The sequence below is a fragment of the Diabrotica virgifera genome, chromosome 7 (genome assembly GCF_917563875.1).
Source record: "Diabrotica virgifera virgifera chromosome 7, PGI_DIABVI_V3a".
Taxonomy (NCBI): domain Eukaryota; kingdom Metazoa; phylum Arthropoda; class Insecta; order Coleoptera; family Chrysomelidae; genus Diabrotica; species Diabrotica virgifera.
Genome location: NC_065449.1, coordinates 240,702,966 through 240,721,460, shown reverse-complemented (window position 1 = coordinate 240,721,460; position 18,495 = coordinate 240,702,966). Strand labels below are relative to the sequence as shown.

Below are 18,495 nucleotides of genomic sequence, written 5' to 3'. Positions count from 1 at the left end.
GTATCTTTTTGCATCACTACTTTACAGCTTACAGCAAACTCATATTGCCCACTATCACGTTGGACGGCCATGCAAACAATTTGGACGTCCCCGTTATCGGATTTAACATTGTCGAGAAGAAACCTGGATTTAATGTGGCTTGATGGAAATTATACATATCTTTCACAATTTCCGCACTGTAGATCAGTCCATTTTGCGCTTTTTTATATAATCACATTTATTAAAATCACATTTGGAGTAAAATTCATTTTCTGTAGTAAGATTAACGCATGGATTTCGTAGTTTGATTAACCATTTTAAGGGGTAAATAGACTTCTTATAGTAGTATTTTAATATTTAGTATATAGTATGTAAGGCGGCAATAAACATTAAAAAGAAAAATGGGTAACCCAATATATATAGAGATAGACAACAGTGGAGTTATGAAGGTAGTACTATAAGTATTTTTATCAAAGTCAGAATATATATTGAGATTTTCTAGCATCGTACAAATTCCTTCTCAGTAGGGGTTAATGTATTAAGTAGTCACCAAGCAGTGGCGCTTTATCTCTTCAGTACCACTCTGTTCAGTACCACTTATCCACAGGATGACTCTATTCTCTCGAAAACTCCAGTTCAAAGTCGGATATCTACTAAGGATTTTATTAGTATAGATTGTAGATAAAGGATCTGAGATCAATTTTCGCAGTTTCCAGATGACTGAGGCTTGTTTACTTGTGTGAGGCTACTTGTGTGCTCTTTGTTTACTTCACTCAGATGGCTCTTGTTTACTCTGTTTACCCCGTTCTTGTCCTAGCAGAAGGTTGGAATGCCAGGAAAAAAATCACACCTTCACGTCGCCTGATATTTGCAGTTGAGCCATTTTTCCATTCGGTTATACTCGAGATCACCGAAATAATCACCAAGGCTAAGCACGAAGAGCCACTCCACAGGGGTCCACAGCTTTCCCCATAAAGAAGGAAGCCAGGTGAGATGTCGAGCCCATTCAATAAGAAGAGTATAACCGTAAGATCATTTGGCAAGAATTGATAACGAAAAACAAAGAGACAAAATAGAAAATGACTAAAAGAAAAATATACTGAAGAGTTTTGATTGTTTACTAGATATGACATAAAATAACAGCTTTTTTAGTTCCTTTTATAGAATCATAGATAACTTACGATAGCAGCTTTTTCATGGATCGCAATGCTTTTATAAATTTCTGCACTTCATCTCACAAAGACCATTTATACAAAGATACACAAGTTAAAAATGTTTATATAGTTATTGGTTGTTTGAACATGAAGTCAGTCCTTTTATATTATTATTATCTTGTGCATTAGTTATTGATTTATGGAAGTATAATGAATTTTACGTTAAATATGGCAACAAAGCACTGTCCCCGCTTCTTTAATACAGCACTTTTATGTCGTAATCACGCAACGAGTTTATAACTTCTGTCTTTGGATCATACTTTGCAATGTTGCCGTTTTTATATATTTCCCTAATTCAGCAATTAATGCTTGTATCTGATATAATAAACGAAATATTTTCATCATGTCCAAACCAGACCAAAATTGTAATGAATGTTAGTTAAATTTTTAAACCTTCTTTCAGCAGAGTAGTCAGCCTGTTCAGTTTGCCGCCCCGTGGCAGTTCACAGCTGCTGCAAATGGCTTACAGCAAGTCTGGACGACCAACGGTCTTCAGTCTCAAGCATTGCAGATCGGTCCGAATCCCATTTTTATCAGGGGTACCCAAGCTGATGGTACTCCAGGTCCAGGAATGTTCATACAGCAGAATCCTCAGCCTGCCACCATTCAGACCCAACAAAACCGTGAGTATCAGAGAATTATATTAGTTATTATTCTTACATTTATACATACAACATCTAGACATTTAAAAAAATGTCTATAGGCCTCAGGTCGACTCAATCTGAATAAAATGAGTACCTTGGGTAAAACCAGGGGTAAATAATAAGCGGTTGAAGCGTAGCACTGGCCCTGTTACCTTCCTTGTATACCGTAGGCCCTAAATATACCAGACTACGCTGCTATAATCCCTACTATGTTATAGTAGGTATATAATATTTGTATATTACCAATAATATACTCGATTGAGAGATAAAATGAACAACAGACAAATATACTGGAATATTTTCACAGTGTAGTAAAATTAAGACATGATTATTGAAGAATGTAGTGATAAGGAACTATTTACAATAATTCGTTGTATTTCACTATGTCTCATATACACTATGTCTCTGTAAGTTGGAACCATATGTAAAACTTTTTTAATATTAATTTTACGAAAAAAAGTTATTCTTCATGAAAATCTCTGCATGGTCTAAAACTTATTCAACGATCAGATCTCAAATTGTATGAATATTATACGAGGTACATATATCAAAAAGTATGAATTTCGCTCAAGAGTAAAGTAGCTTTATTTTTCACAATAGGTTTGTTCGTAGTACGATCCAATCGATCAGCAACCGTTGCCAACCATCAGACGCATGCGCAGTTAACAGTTAGCGCTGCGCAGTTAACAGTTCGAGTTCGTAGACTACGAACGCGCTTGCGTCTGACGGTTGGCAACGGTTGCTGATCGTTCTACGAACAAACCTAATATTGAAAATTGCTATTATGAAAAGTTGTTTGGAATTAAGAACTATATTCTAATAGGTCTGGATCCCGCGTATGAAAAAAAAGTTGATTAATAGCAAGCTGAAAATTTGTTAATAGCTTAAGGGTGTCTAGTCGGATAAACTTTGATATATGGGAACACTGTAACAGGGGCAGTTTTAATTGTGGAACAGTTAAAAATTTGGAACGGTGAGACCACGAAAACGGCACATTAATTTTGTCCGACAGAATAGACTTAAACTCTCCGAACAGAGATTAAACTCTCATGCAAAAATCAGACTGCTATTTATCACCTGTCATAATTCCTGTCATTTGACATATTCTACATGTTCCACTCATTAAAACGCCCATTTGGTCATAAATAGCAGTCTGATTTTTGCATGAGAGTTTAATCTCTGTTCGGAGAGTTTAAGTCTGTTCTGTCGGACGAAATACATGTGCCGTTTTCGTGGTCTGACCGTTCCAAATGTTTAACCTGTTCCACAATTAAAACTTCCCCTGTTCCAGTGTTCCCATATATCAAAGTTTGTCCGACTAGACACCCTTAAGCTATTAACAAATTTTCAGCTTGCTATTAATCAACTTTTTTTTCATACGCGGGATCCAGACCTATAATATGCAATTACATCCTTCTAATTAAAATTTTTTTTTTGAAAAATTATGGATAACCAACATTATGTTCAGTTATTTCAATTCTGATAACACTTTTATTGTTAATTTTATGAAAAAAAGTGATTCTTAATAAAAAGTTCTGCATGGTTGATAACCTAAAATACAACCATCTTATATCAAATTTTATCAATTTTATACGAGGTATGTGAAAAAAGATGAATTTGGATCAAAAGTAAAGTGCCTTTATAGGTCAGAATATTTAAATTAGAAGAATGTCATTACATATTGAAACATAGTTTTTAATTCTAAATAACTTTTTATAATAACAATTTTCGATATTGTGAAATATAAAGGTATAAAGCGAAATTCGTATTTTTCGTATAAAATTGATAAAATTTGATATATGATGGTTGTATTTTAGGATTTAGACCATGCTGAAATTTTTATTAAGAATCACTTTTTTTCGTAAAATTGATAATAAAAGAGTTATCACGAAATAACTGAAAATAATGTTGGTTATCCATAATTTTTCAAAAAATTTTTTTTCAATTAGAAGGATCATCATCATCATCATCATCATTTGGCTCTACAACTCTATGTGAGTCTTGGCCGAGTTTACTATTTCCCTCCATTGTTGTCGGTCCTGAGCAGCTATTCCCCATTGCTGTACTCCCATTTTGCGTAGATCACTGGCTACTGCGTCCTTCCATCTCTTTCTTGGGCGACCAACTGACCTTTTTCCATCGGGCCTTTCCCAGAATGTGGCGTTCAGAAGTCTTTCGTCACTTGATCTTAGCACGTGACGCGCCCATCGTATTCTGTCTGCTTTAATGTAGCGTACTATGTTTTCATCTTCATATATTGTCTGGAGTTCATCATTGTGTCTTCTTCTCCATTCTCCTGTTGTCTCTTCTCTGCAAGGCCCATAGATAGTCCGCAGTATCTTTCTTTCAAGTACCAGTAATTTTGTCGTTTCCCGCTGATTCAGAGTCTATGTTTCGCTTGCATATGTTATTGTGGGACGAATTATTAATTAGAAGGATGTATGTAATTGCATATATTAGAATATATTTCTTAATTCCAGACAACTTTTCATAATAGCAATTTTCAATATTGTGAAAAATAAAGCTACTTTTACTCTTAAGCGAAATTCATACTTTTAGACATAACTCGTATAATATTCATAAAATTTGATATCTGATGGTTGAACCTTAGATTTTGGATCATCCAGAGCTTTTTATGAAGAATAACTTTTTTCGTAAAATTAATAATAAAAAAGTTTTCCATATGGTTCCAACTTACAGGGACATACTGTTTATGTACATAATTGTTTTTAAACAGTTTTTCTAATGTATTTTTTTAGAAACCATAGCAACACAAGGAACCGTCCAGCAAATAGCGAAACCGCGACCTTCCAACGAAAATATCCAACCCAAGCAGCAAACAACTAGACCTCTCAACATACTGCCTTCAAATGCTGCCAATATCAGACCTGCAAGCTCAGTATCAACGCAAACGATTGGTGCTCAAACCACTGTAAGTACTTTTTCTTTATATCTCATAGTAAGAGGGAAGTCCGCCCTCTCCAGTAGCCGCCCTGTTCCAAACCTCTCACTTCTCCAACATTTCTTTGCTCTCCGCCATTACCACGATATCATCTGCAAAGAGCATTGGCCAAGAAACACCCTTCTTTGTCAGTACATGTTAGGTATTTTGTGAATTAAACAGTATTTAATGGAAAATTAAAGATTCTTCTTTACTTTTGATATGGAGAAGGATCTTGAAATGCTCTACATTATTTCACTGCTTTATTAAACCTTTATCTTACATTTTATTTTATCAGTTAAAATAAATGTGAAATATTCGTGGTACATAAAGTTATGTAAAATACTGTAGCGCATACATTTCCTATACAATTTTGGGAGATCTCTGTGAGTATATGAGAAGCTTTAATATTACTCTTCGTTCCCCTCCCAACAGTTTTAAATATGGTTCTGATTTTTTTCTGAAAAAAAAATTTGAGAACAATTTCCGAGATGGAAATTATATGTAAATAACATAATTTAAATTAAACATAATTTAAATTATGGTTTACATACATACATATCTATCCAGTATCCAATAGCAGCTTTTTAAACAAAAAATTTGCAACTCTGCCAACAGGGCCGTGTGGTACATCTGTTCAATATGATGCAAGTCTTCGAAATGCCGCCCTTTAAATTATTGAAACTTAACTTTTATTTTCATTAAATGAAACTATACAAAATGAACGAAAACTTATTTTTAAAACAAACCATACTTTAAATTAAATGAAATATGTATTAACATTACATTAAGTGGGTAGGCGTAAAATTTGCTTGCTATGCTTTTTAAATGCATTCATTTTTTTTCGAATCCTGAGAAAACTAATTAGTATTTTTGAAAAATTTAAATGCGGAATAAAAGGTTACGTATTACCGAGGGTCGAATGTCCCTGAAAATCTCTATGTTTTTTTGATTTATTTTATGTCTCTATATTATTCTCTATATTTTATATTGTATCTCTATGTTTATTTGAATAAGTTAAAGAGATGAAAAAAAAAAGAGAAAACTGAGTGTAATTTTTAATTTCAAATATCTTATTAAAAAGAAAACCTTTTGTTAATTCTAAGGGATTTTTGGCCCTCGATAATAATGTAATTTTTTAATCTCCTTTAAAAGTTTTCAAAAATATTTATTAGTTTTTCAGGATTCGAAAAAAATGAATGAATTGCAAGCAAAATTTTGCGCCTATGCTCTTAAGTAACATTTACAAAAATTATAATTTTACCTTTCTGACTTAAATTTTGGCAAACTCGTCAATCAGATTTGTGTAGTCTAGTGGGGATAGATAGGTGTAGCAGTTAGTGAGACCTCTATTGAAATAAGTGCTAATTTTTTTAGTTTTTTTTCTTAAATAGTTTTTAATAATTTTTAATTTTAAAAAACTTCTTTCCCCATTAGCTATTGAGACATGGAGTGTTAATAAAATTCTTAGTGATACAACTACATTTGGGTATAAAGAAATTAGGCACAATTTGGCACAAACAGTTCAAAACCTCTAAAGGTTTCATGGAGTATGGTATCATTTGTGATATATCACGCAATTCTTCTAGAAGATCATTTGCCTCTATATCAATTTTTTTTTCTTTTTCTATTAAAAGTATTGAACAAAGATTCATACAATATGTTTCTAATCGTGTTTTATCATCAACTATTTCCCTCAATTTAAAAATATCATATAAAAATTTGAAATTTTTATTATGAATTTCTAGAAGCGAAAATCGATTAGCCAAAGAAATAACGGTAATGTCTAAAATGTAAATGAACAAATTTATTTTAAATTTAGCTTCATCTGTTAATAGCTCGTCCACAGATTTTTCATAATCAAATAAACGCTTTTTTCTCCTGGCTCGAATTTCATTTTTAGCTGGAAATTCGGAACTTATATCAAGATTTTCTGCAATTTCATTAGATTTTCATTTAGTAATTAGACATATTATTGTCTGTAACTTTTCATTTTTTTCTGACAACATTTTTACACAATCTGGCAATTTTTTTTATTTTACTGATTATGCCGCCTGATGCGACTGCCTCGCCGCATCATAACACTGTCTGCCAATACAAAAGTTATTCAAGTAAATAAAAATACTGAAATTTTGCAAGTATTAACATCATTTTTGCTCCACAATCCCTGGTAGGTCTTGTGCTGTTCTAGAATCAGCTTCCATCAGCTTCCAAATGTATTTTGACGGCTCCATCTCGTCCATTCCCTCTAAGTGGCCTAGCCACTGCAGCCTGTCTATATTAATGGACCTACCAAATTAATAATAGGTTCTAATTTTCTTTAAACATTATACAAAATTATTTTCACGTTATTTTCACGATTGTGTAGGATAGAACAAGTCTTTTTCCTTCATTTAAGCCTCTTGTTTGCTGTCATCATGAGGCCATCCTTTCTGCTTCTTACTATCAGTGCAGATCGTCTGCGTATGCGATTAGTTCTGCATCTTCTGATGCTCTTATTCTGAGGATTCTATCGATTCCATTCTGGGAATTTCATTGAGTTTCAGGTAGTACTTCGTTTTTTAGATAATCTTAGATGGTCTTCTTCTTCTTTTTAGCATTCTATCGTTCACGTCTGGACATAGACCTCTCCCAACTCCTTTTCCATCGGTCTCTATCGTGAGCAACATATTTCCAATTTGTTCCGGCTATTCTTTTAATATCATCAACCCATCTCATCTGTGGTCTTGCTCTCGGTCGTTTACTTTCGTAAGGTCTCCAGAGTTGTATAGTTGCATTCCAACGTTGATCTTTTTGTCTAGCAGTGTGGACTGCGAAGCACTATTTAAGTTTGGCAACTTTTGTTGTTATGTCCTCGACTTTTGTTTTTGGTCTTACCCAATCGTTTCTTTTTTTATCTGACAGTCGTATTTATACCTAACATTGCTCATTCGGTTGGGGCTAGTTTATTTATATTTATTGTCTTGGTTAGGGTCCAGGTGTGACATCCATATGCCACGATAGGAAGGATGCACTGGTTGAACACTTTACTCCTCAGGTATTGGGGTATTTTGCGGTTCTTAAGTATCCAACTAAGTTTTCCAAATCCTGCCCATGCTAATCTTGCTCTCCTAGTAATTTCCGCTAGAAAAATTGGTATAATTCGTTTAATGTTTTTATAATTATGAATATAACGTTTTATTATGGAAATATTAATAATTTATACTTGCTCTTTGCTGTATTTTCTTTTCTAACTTATCCTATTCGTTTCTTAGGCTTCCATAGGTAGCAAACAGGTAGCTAAAATTCGCACCAAAGCACCACAAATCCGAACGTCCCCAGCACCAAAAGCAGATGCAGCTAACCAGACACAAATTAAACCTTACTCAAACATCCAACAGCAACAACAACAGCAGCAGCAACAACAACATCATATCATGGGAAATAAGTAAGTTTACCAATGAGAACATATTTGTAATTGTAGCATTGAATGAAGTGGAACGATAGATATATACTGATGACCAAAAAAGCATGTAACATCTAGCCTAGAAGGACCAATATTTTCTTAAATATTTATTTACGGAAATATAAATTACAATATTATTATTATTTGATAACATTATAAACAAATTTGCAACGTTATTTTCGTCAACAAATTCGTCACTCAGTTATTCTACGAAAACGTCTTACCCTTATGCGCTTATCAGAGCCACCCAAACAATACTTAGATTCATCACTGAAGCAGGCAAAATTTCATTGGCCATTCCAGTTTTGTTGATCTCTGCACCATGCTAGTGTCGAACTGTGCTAAAGGTAACACCAAAAGCAGACAACAAGCTCTCAGTCCCATTCCAAGTAAGTTTTAATTAACTGTTCTTCTTGAGACTAGTCTTCCAGTAGCTGCAACCAAATCCCAAATCATATCTTACTTGATGTACACTTTTTATGATCTTTAAAGAGGAGGGATCTGGCATCTTCAAAAGACATCTCAGTCCAGAACGCCGTCTGAATGACCTTAGTGCAGGATTCATTCTTCGTAGCCCCAGCGATAGTTCCCGAGGTACTTTAAAACGTACCGAGGCTACGCCGAATGCCTACCTGCTAAACCAGACCCTCCTCTGTCATCCAGCGCTCCGAAAGCGGAATGGCCGCTGCAAGGTCGACATCGCTTCCGAAGCACTTTACCTTCATTTATCCACAGACTGTAAGCAAGGAGGCCTTTCCTTTTCCCCGTTTCCCCCTTTTTTGTCCCAAAATTGGGTTTTTTGTTTTTTTTTTATTAGAGCTTCTTTTCCCACAGTCTGTCTCATTCAATCTAACTCACCTATTCACCTCTCATCAAAACTTATTCCCTCTACCTTCTACTTACAATATATTTCCCTCTCACCCGTATCGTTGGTACAGCTTTTTTTCCTCCTCTTTCTTCTTGATTACTACACGGATATAATAGTTGTGTATACTAGTCCAACCAGAATTATTTTCAATCATTCTCTCAATCATTTCTCGCACTGTCACAAAATTCACACCTGTCTCTCTTTCCATTCTGTTCCTTTCTACTATCAATTTGTTGCACTTTAGCATCGTATGCGTAACAGTGTCCGGGTGTCTGCAGTATAGACATTCATCAGTGTCAGGCTTTCCAAACCTAGAGAGGTAGGCTCTAAAACACAGTGGCGGCCCGTGAGGTAGTGCCATAGAGCCATGGCACTACCTTGCTAACTATGCAGAAACATATTTTTTATCTTAAAAACATTTTAATGCCTGTTTATTTTTTTTGTGAATATTTCTCTTTATTTTTATAAATTATATCAAATCTGGCAACTGTGTAGCGCAATGCAAATCTACCGACTCTGGCCACCCACAGCTGACCGGATAAAGGATGAAAATCATAAAAATCCCAGTGCCGAACGGCATAGTGGCTCGTGAGAAAAGAGAAAGATTGTATGAGCATCCTGTGTAAGTGACAGAGAGAGAGCGGTATTGCACTTTTAACATACGTTTAAATTGGAGTCTCCGTGCCAGGCTCGAAATCTCGAAAAGGAAGTTAGTGGATCTTAAGATACAATGTTTTAGATCTACATATTTCTAGTTTCTTTACGCGTTCGCTTGACGCTATTGTGTTTATTGTCTACTACTGTATTGTATATTTGTGTTTATACTCTACTATATTTTTTAATTTGTAATTATTAGTTAGTGCGTTGTGATCGTGGGTGTCGTAGGTATAAAAATAATATTTTGATTATTTTCTACGCTTAATTTATTTATTGACAATGAATCAAATTAGTATATTAAAAAACTCTTTTGGTGGTTTTTCGTTAGAAAAAAAACTACAAATTAAAGAACTCGGTCGGCCTTTACCCGATTTAAAAATTGAAAAACAAAGTGGAAATGGACAAAAACTTCGCTGTCGTAAGTTTAATAAAATTATTTATGATAAAAATAGCTGGTTGTGTGGTTGCGAACAAACTAATAAACTCTTCTGTTTTGTATGCGTTTTGTTTGGAGGTGACGAGACTTGGTCAAACAAAGGCACCGATGATCTTGTACATATATGGGAGAAATTGAAATCCCATGAAAAATCTAAAGTGCACATGAATAACGTTTTTAGCTTTTCAATGCTTGGTAAGTTAAATATAAAAACCCAATTAAATTCAGCTTATCGTGATACTCTAATTAAACATAATGAACAGGTAGATAAGAATCGATATTTTTTTTTTATTTATATTTTATATCCTTTTTGACCATATCGTAAAACCGCCACAAAAAATTTAGGCAGCTGCCCGGATTCTGGCACTACCTTCCTAAAGTTATACGAGCCGCCACTGCTAAAACAACCGTGTCCTGTGAGCACCTGCGTTAGGAAGTAATCCTAGGCAGTGTACTTGATGTACACTGCCTCGTCTATTTTTGAGAGCAAGAAGTCTAAAGAGGAAAACTGACAGAGCGTGTTGCGACATTATGAGTGAAATAAAAAAATGTAACAGAAAAAGATAAAAACTGAAGACGGAATTCAACCCAACGTGAAAAAGATTAAACGTAAGAAGAGATAGAGAAATTTCTGTCAAAATTTGGTATTTATGACCCTTAAAATAACACCAAATGCTAAAATTTATTAGCCTGTGGATAGTGTGGATGTCTCGTCAGACGAGGGTATGATCAGTGGCGTGGTAATTTTATGGTCAAACTACGTTTTGTTCTAATTTTTATCATTGTGAGAATTAAAAAAACCAACTAATATTTTTATCTCCACCACTGAGAGCGGTCAACTTTTTGGTTGCCTGTATTCTTCGGGACATATTCGGGACATTTTATCACAAAGTGTAAATATTACTAATTTTACCGTCTTGTAGGGTATCTGCGTTCTCTTTCTTTTCCACTATTATATATATTATATCTCTCTTTGCCGACGTTTAAATTAGGACCCACTTGAATCTCGCTTCAACACGCGCCTCGACCTCGTCGTGAGAATTCTCCATAAGATGGCGCAAATCACGGCCTTGCAATACTCTAGGACGTCCTGACCGTGCATGACGCCGATAAGTCTCATCATTGGACCATCTGCACAACCAAACTCTTAACACCGTTGATGTATTAGCATCAGCTCTTCTTGAAATTTTCTGTAAACCGAAACCGGTCTCTTTCATGCTTACAATGAGTCCTTTTTCGAAGTCGCTTAAATGACAAAATTTCGGACGACCGCGAACTCTTGGCATTTTAAATTTTTTGGGTAAATCAAAAACAATCCAAAATGACTAAAAATTATAAATAAACTAAAGTTAAATACACAGAAATAAAGTTTCTTATCTTTTTTGTTTTGAGAAAAACTGATCCAAATCTGACTGATCTACTGATTCAAATAAATAACTGTGTATAGAAAGTATTGCATTTTTTGGCCATCAGCATACATAGTGCAAGTTGATATTTTCAGTGAAAATTTACTTCAATATCGTATTTACAGTCTACTTTCATTGTAACAATTATTTTAAACTACTTCTTGATTTGGCATTAATAACTGAGAAACCAAAGTGACTTTTCCAGAATGCTGGTCATGAACGCCAATGGTATGACTACCACCATGACACCCGGATCCCCGATGACCGCCGAAAAAGTTCAACAACTCGCAAACCAAAACAAAACACAGCAGCAACAAGTCAACCCTCAACAACAGCAGACGCAGCAAACCGTGGTGATGCAGCAAATGCAACAGCAGCAGCAGCAGCAACAGCAGCAGCAGCAGCAACAGGCTGCCATGCAACAGTATCAGCTACAGCAACAGGGACAGGCGAATCAACAAGGACAGCAGACGCAACATATCCAGCCAAAACCGATGATGAGTACGTATTGTATGTATTTATTTGCTTAAACGCCATTTTCATTACTACTTACTTACTTAGATCAAGACATTAACTATTTTCTGTTTCTCTCAATGCTTCTCTCTGTTATAGAATTTGTAAGTAAAGTAAAGAATTGACAAGGTTTAATGTTCAACACATATTCAAAAAATGATCCAAAAAATACTTACAAGATTTAACAGATGCCATAGGTATCTAATAAACATAAACATTAATCTATGTTTGACAGAGAAATCCATACCATCTCATCATTCTCTTTGCCTTATCCCTATGCGGGGTCGGCTTCCCTAATTGCATTTCTCCACACAATTCTGTCTTGGGTCATATCAATGTTAATCCCCTTTACCAACATGTCCTGCCTTATCGCCTCCCCCCAGGTCTTCTTTGGTCTTCCTCTCCTACTCCTTCCAGGAATCTGCACTTCAGCTATTCTTCGTATTGGGTGATTAACGTCTCGACGTTGAACATGACCAAACCATCTTAACCTATGCTCTCTCATTTTGGCATCAATTGGTGCCACACCTAGACTTCCCCTAATATACTCATTTCTAATTTTATCCTTCTTTGTCACTCCACTCATCCATCTAAGCATTCTCATTTCCGCCACATGCATTCGTTGTTCCTCTTTCTTTTTCACTGCCCAACATTCAGTTCCGTACATCATAGCCGGTCTTATGGCTGTTTTATAGAATTTTCCCTTCAGCTTCATTGGAATTTTTCTGTCACACAACACACCACTCGCTTCTTTCCACTTCATCCATCCAGCCCTAATTCTACTGCATGCATCTCCATCTATTTCTCCATTACTCTGTAATACCGATCCTAGGTACTTAAAACTATTGCTTTTCACAATCATTTCACCATCCAAAGATACCATTTTATTTGTAGTAGCTCCATCTTTAAATGAACATTCCAAATACTCTGTTTTTGTCCTACTAAGTTTTAAACCTTTTTCCTCCAGAGCTTGTCTCCACTGTTCCAGTTTTTGTTCTAGGTCTCTTTCACTATTTCCTACTAACACGACATCATCAGCATACATTAAGCACCATGGAATGTTACCCTGTAGTTTCGTTGTTATCTGGTCCACAACTAATGAGAATAAATACGGACTAAGCACAGAACCTTGGTGCAGTCCTACTTTCACATGAAATTTATCAGTCTCTCCCACACCTGTCCTAACACTAGTCGTTACTCCCTCATACATATCCCTCACAATCTTTACATATTCACCAGGGACTCCTTTCTTATTGAGTGCCCACCACAGAATCTCTCGAGGAACTCTATCATATGCTTTCTCAAGATCAATGAATACCATATGAGCGTTTGTTTCTTTACTCCTGTATTTTTCCATCAATTGCCTTATAATGAAAATTGCATCTGTTGTTGATCTACCCTGCATAAAGCCAAATTGATTCTCGGATATTTCGGTCTCTTCACGTATCCGTCTGTCAATTACTCTTTCCCATATTTTCATGGTGTGGCTAAGCAGTTTTATAGCCCTGTAGTTTGTACATTGTTGTATATCTCCCTTGTTTTTGTAAACAGGTACCAGTATACTGCTTCTCCATTCGTCTGGCATTTGTCCGACTTCCATAATTCTATTAAATAGACCTGCTAGCCACCTTGTTCCTGTCTCTCCCAATGCTCTCCATACTTCCCCAGAAATCCATACCATCTGAATGGAATAAAGCCAAAAAAATTCTTCTGTGCAAAAAAGGAGAAAAAACTGATCTGGAAAATTACCGACCAATCAGTCTGTCGAACCATCTTTATAAACTTTTCACGAGAGTAATCACCACAAGATTAGACAAGAAATTAGACTTTTATCAAAGTAGAGAACAAGCTGGATTCAGATCAAACTTTGGAAGCAACGATTGCCATTGCCATGGAATATAACAAGCCCATAGTTTTAGCATTCGTAGATTTCCACAAAGCGTTCGATTCAGTAGAACTCGACAGTGTTATAGAAGCACCAAAAGAGAGCCGCATTGATAGCCGATATTTTGAGGCTAATCCGTAATTATATAAAAATGTGACAAGCTCGATACAACTACACGCTAACAGCAACCAAATTAATACCCAAAGAGGAATCCGAGAAGGTGATGCGTTATCACCTAAACTTTTCATATCGGCTCTAGAAAAAGCGATCAAAACCCTCGAATGGAGTGACAAAGGAATAAATGTGGACAGAGAAATGCTACACCACCTAAGCTACGCAGACGATATAGTCTTGAATGCAGACGATTTGGGACAAATAAAGAAAATGTTGGAAGAACTTAGTACAGCCTGTCATAAAATAGGCTTAAAAATGAATAGGATAACAAAAACAAAATATATGACGAACTTAGTACCAAGTAAACACCTTGAAATACAAAATGAACAACTAGAAATGGTAGACAAATATATATCTGGATCACGAATTTAAGATAGGTAAGGACAATCAAACAAACGAAGTATCCAGAAGAATAATACAAGGATGAGGTCTTAGGAACATTTTTAATAGTGACATTCCAGTTAATATGAAGAAAAAAGTTTTCGACCAATGCGTGCTATCGGTGATCACCTATGGTGCAGAAACATTATCCCTCACAAAGAAAAACGCACAAAAACTGAGTAACGCAAAGAAGAATGGAGCGATCAATGATAGGGGCCACTCTACGAGACAGGATTAGAAACGAAGATCTACGTGCTAAGACCAAAGTCATAGACGTCATTGAAAGAAGCTGTAACTTAAAATGGAAATGAGCTGGACACGTTGCCAGAATGAAGGACGGACGATAGACTCGCAAACTAGTTGAATGGAGACCAAGAGCTAAAAAACGTAGCAGAGGAAGACCACCAACACGATGGCAAGACGGCTTATGAAAGACAACAATAAACTGGATACAGAAAGCATAAGATAGAACACTTTGGAGACAAACAGGGACGACCTATGTCAAGCAGCGGATCGAGAGAGGCTGATGATGATGATATATCTAATGGCGAGATAACAGCAATAATGGCAACAATCTCTAAGGGTATCTAGAACCTAAAACCTACCACACTACAAAGTAGAACAATCAAGGATCTATTTGGAAAAGCATCTGAATCTTGAAAATTAATATCGTCCGTTACTACATTTATACTATAGTGTAAAATAAAAGAAAATCATGGATAACACATCTGTCGAACTGTTTAGAAGAGGATAAACATCACAATAAAACAGAAGTACAAATCACACTTGTATTTGAACAAGATTGTTCTCCAGATCAAATTTTTCTTATTGTATTGATGTCTGCGTTCACTGTTACTGGTCTATCGTTGATTTAGTTGATTTGTCAGTTTCTAATATTCTTTAACATGGTCACTGCGTTATCTGTGCTTAATCTTCTTTTATACATGATATTGTTAAAAAATTACTCGATATTTTTTTAGTTCAAACTCTCCCTACCATCAACTCACAGCAACTCCAGATGGCCGGTGACAGACCCATCATGCCTGTTGTTTCGATGTCCACGCAGGCCAATACTCAGCAAGTGCAACAGATGTCCCAACAAAACCTAGGCACGATACAACAAGGCCTTCCTCTGCAGTCCAATCTTGCCGTAACTCAACAACCTATGCAGATGAATATGCAGCAGTTGCAACAGGTAGTAGATATATTTACTTTTGTACTTATTTATTTTATTTAAGAATTTCGATATTCAAAACAGAATACCTCAAGAATAGAGATCAAGCATCCTGATATGTACCTCTCTTCAAAAAGGGAGGCACATCGGACCCGGAGACTTACAGAGGAATTAATTTATTAAACACAACATTATTCCCAAATACCTGGGAACTAATCTATCATCCGACACAATATCGAAGAAGGTAAAGGACCAAATAAATAAAGCCAGTAGAACGGCCGGATGCCTAAACGACACAATTTGGAAAAACAAACACCTAAGAGTGGAAACAAAGGCCCGAATACATATATAAGTCGGTTATTGGGCCAGTTATCACTTATACGGCCGAAACAAGACCAGACACAAGGAGAACACAAAGACATCTGGAGACCAACGAAATGAAGATCTTAAGAAGGATTGCTGGAAAAGGACTACAGGATAGGGTAAGAAGTGAGGAAATGGGACGCATATGTGAGGTAGACAATATAGATACTTGGGTAAAGAACAGAAAAGAAGAGTGGGATCAACACATAAGCAGGATGTCTGAATCAAGTATAGTAAGAATAGCCAGGTACAAGTTACTGTTAAGCAAAAGAAGTATAGGACGCCCAAGGAAAAGATGGAATGACAATTTAGGGGCAGAATAAAAGGCACCGTTGAAGGAAAACAGACAGTACTGCCTATATAGACGAAAAAGAAGAAAAAGAAACACAACATTAAAATAAACAACCAAAGTGATAACAAACAAACTGAATAAAATTATAACAGTAGCGGAAGAACAACAAGGTTTTAAGTCGGGAAGATTATGCATATACACAATATTTATAATGAGGCAGGTTCTCGAGAAATCATTAGAATACAACAAACCGGCCTATTTGAGTTTCGGGGACCTTAAGAAGGTGTGAAAGAAAATGACGTATGGCGCAGAAGATATAATTTTGAACTATACGCAGCGTACAACGAACCCGACGTCATAACATCCATAAAGATCGGACGTCTGCGCTGGATGGGCCATGTTGAACGGATGTTGGAGACCGAAACACCAAAACATATAATGAGGCAAACACCAGTAGGGAGAAGGTCAAAGGGAAGACCCAAACTTAGATACATGGAACAAGTGGAACAAGATCTGAAAACACTTGAGATTACCCACTGAAAGAACAAAGCAAGGAACAGAACAGAATGGCGGAAAATCCTAGAACAAGCCAGGACCCAAAAAGGGTTGTCGAGCTACTGATGATGATGGACCTTAAGAAGGTATTTGACAGAGCCACATTAAAGGACATTATCCATTTGAAGTGTTAGAGGGAAAAACGATGAATGTCAATTTTTGGTCATTTTGCGATTTTTGTGCAATCTGTTAGCTTAGAAAGAGTACTATCAACACGTCACAAGATTGGACGCAAGGGGGAAAACAATGAATATGTAACTTTGTTTCTCATTTTACCGAAAATGCTTCCAGATAGACATTCATCGTTCTTCACCCAAACCCTTCATTTATTATACTCAAGAGAAGTACAATCGGACAAGCGAGACCTGGCGCGTGACCTTGTCGTATTGTGCATTTATCGCTGTGTATTTTCGGGCAAGGTCAGCCGCCAGGTCTCGTTTGTCAGATCGTACCTCTTCTTCTTCTTTGAGTGCCTCTCCTATCGGAGATTGGATATCATTAGGGCGATTCTAATTTTATTTACTGCTGTTTTGAACAATTCGTTAGTGGTACAACCAAACCACTCTCTCAAATTTCTCATCCAGGACATTCTTCTACGGCCTGGATTTCTTCGTCCTTGGATTTTTCCTTGCATTATATTTTGTAGGAATGTGTACTTTTGTCCCCTCATCAGGTGGCCTAAGTATTCAAGTTTTCTCTTTTTTATATTCAGTAGAACTTCTGGCTCGTTATTTATTCTGCGTATTACTTCTTCATTTGTAATTTTATCCACCCAACTTATTCTTAGTATACGGCGGTAGCACCACATCTCAAAGTTTTCAAGATTTTTAATATTCCTCTGTTTAAGAGTCCATGACTCAACACCGTAGAGCAAAGTACTGAATACATAGCATTTTAACATTCTAGTTCGTAGATGAATACTAATATCACCATTATAAAATAATTTTTTCATTTTTATAAAAGTAGATCTGGCAATTTCAATACGTCTTTTTATCTCGTGATTTTGGTCACCTGTTTCATTGATAAGGGTTCCCAAGTATTTTATTCGTTTACTTTTTCAAGTTGGGTGCCGTTTATTGTGATACTAGTGTCATTTATTGGATTCTTACTGAAGGTCATATATTTGGTTTTTTTGACGTTCATCCTTATGCCGTAGTTATTACATATCTCATTCATACTTTCAACTAGATGTTGTAGATCTTGCGCTGTTCTTGCCATTATCACAGTATCGTCAGCATATCGAATGTTATTGATAACTTCTCCATTGACTATTATCCCTTCGTTTGCATATGAGAGAGCTTCTTGGCATATTTGTTCGCTGTAGATATTAAACAAGAGCGGTGACAATATACAACCCTGTCGTACCCCTCTACGTATTTCTATTTCGTCCGATGTTTGGTCTTCTATTTTTATATTAGCTCGCTGATTCCAGTACAGATTTAATATTATTTGTATGTCTCTGGTGTCAATGTTCTTACTCTCCAGGATTTCTTTGAGTTTACTGTGGCGAACTTTGTCAAAGGCCTTTTCAAAGTCTATAAAGCAGGCGTGTACCTCTTGGTTAACAT

General features: G+C 35.9%; 1 protein-coding gene across 13 annotated transcripts in view; it reads left to right on the top strand.

Annotated features, from left to right (window-relative positions):
• The window catches only part of LOC114328363 (histone-lysine N-methyltransferase 2D-like), a 797,359-nt gene that overhangs the window by 745,699 nt on the left and 33,165 nt on the right, over positions 1-18,495 (top strand). For 7 of the 13 annotated variants that reach the window (XR_007699214.1, XR_007699215.1, XR_007699213.1 and 4 more), the window contains 5 exons: positions 1,597-1,816; positions 4,597-4,769; positions 8,033-8,205; positions 11,784-12,100; positions 15,524-15,738. Coding sequence is in view for 10 of the 13 variants with exons in the window: in XM_050655649.1 (XP_050511606.1) it covers positions 1,597-1,816; positions 4,597-4,769; positions 8,033-8,205; positions 11,784-12,100; positions 15,524-15,738 (1,098 nt within the window). In the remaining 3 variants the exon portion in view is untranslated. The remainder of the gene's footprint in view (positions 1-1,596; positions 1,817-4,596; positions 4,770-8,032; positions 8,206-11,783; positions 12,101-15,523; positions 15,739-18,495) is intronic. The other 6 variants (XM_050655643.1, XM_050655647.1, XM_050655651.1 and 3 more) reach the window with 5 other exon arrangements.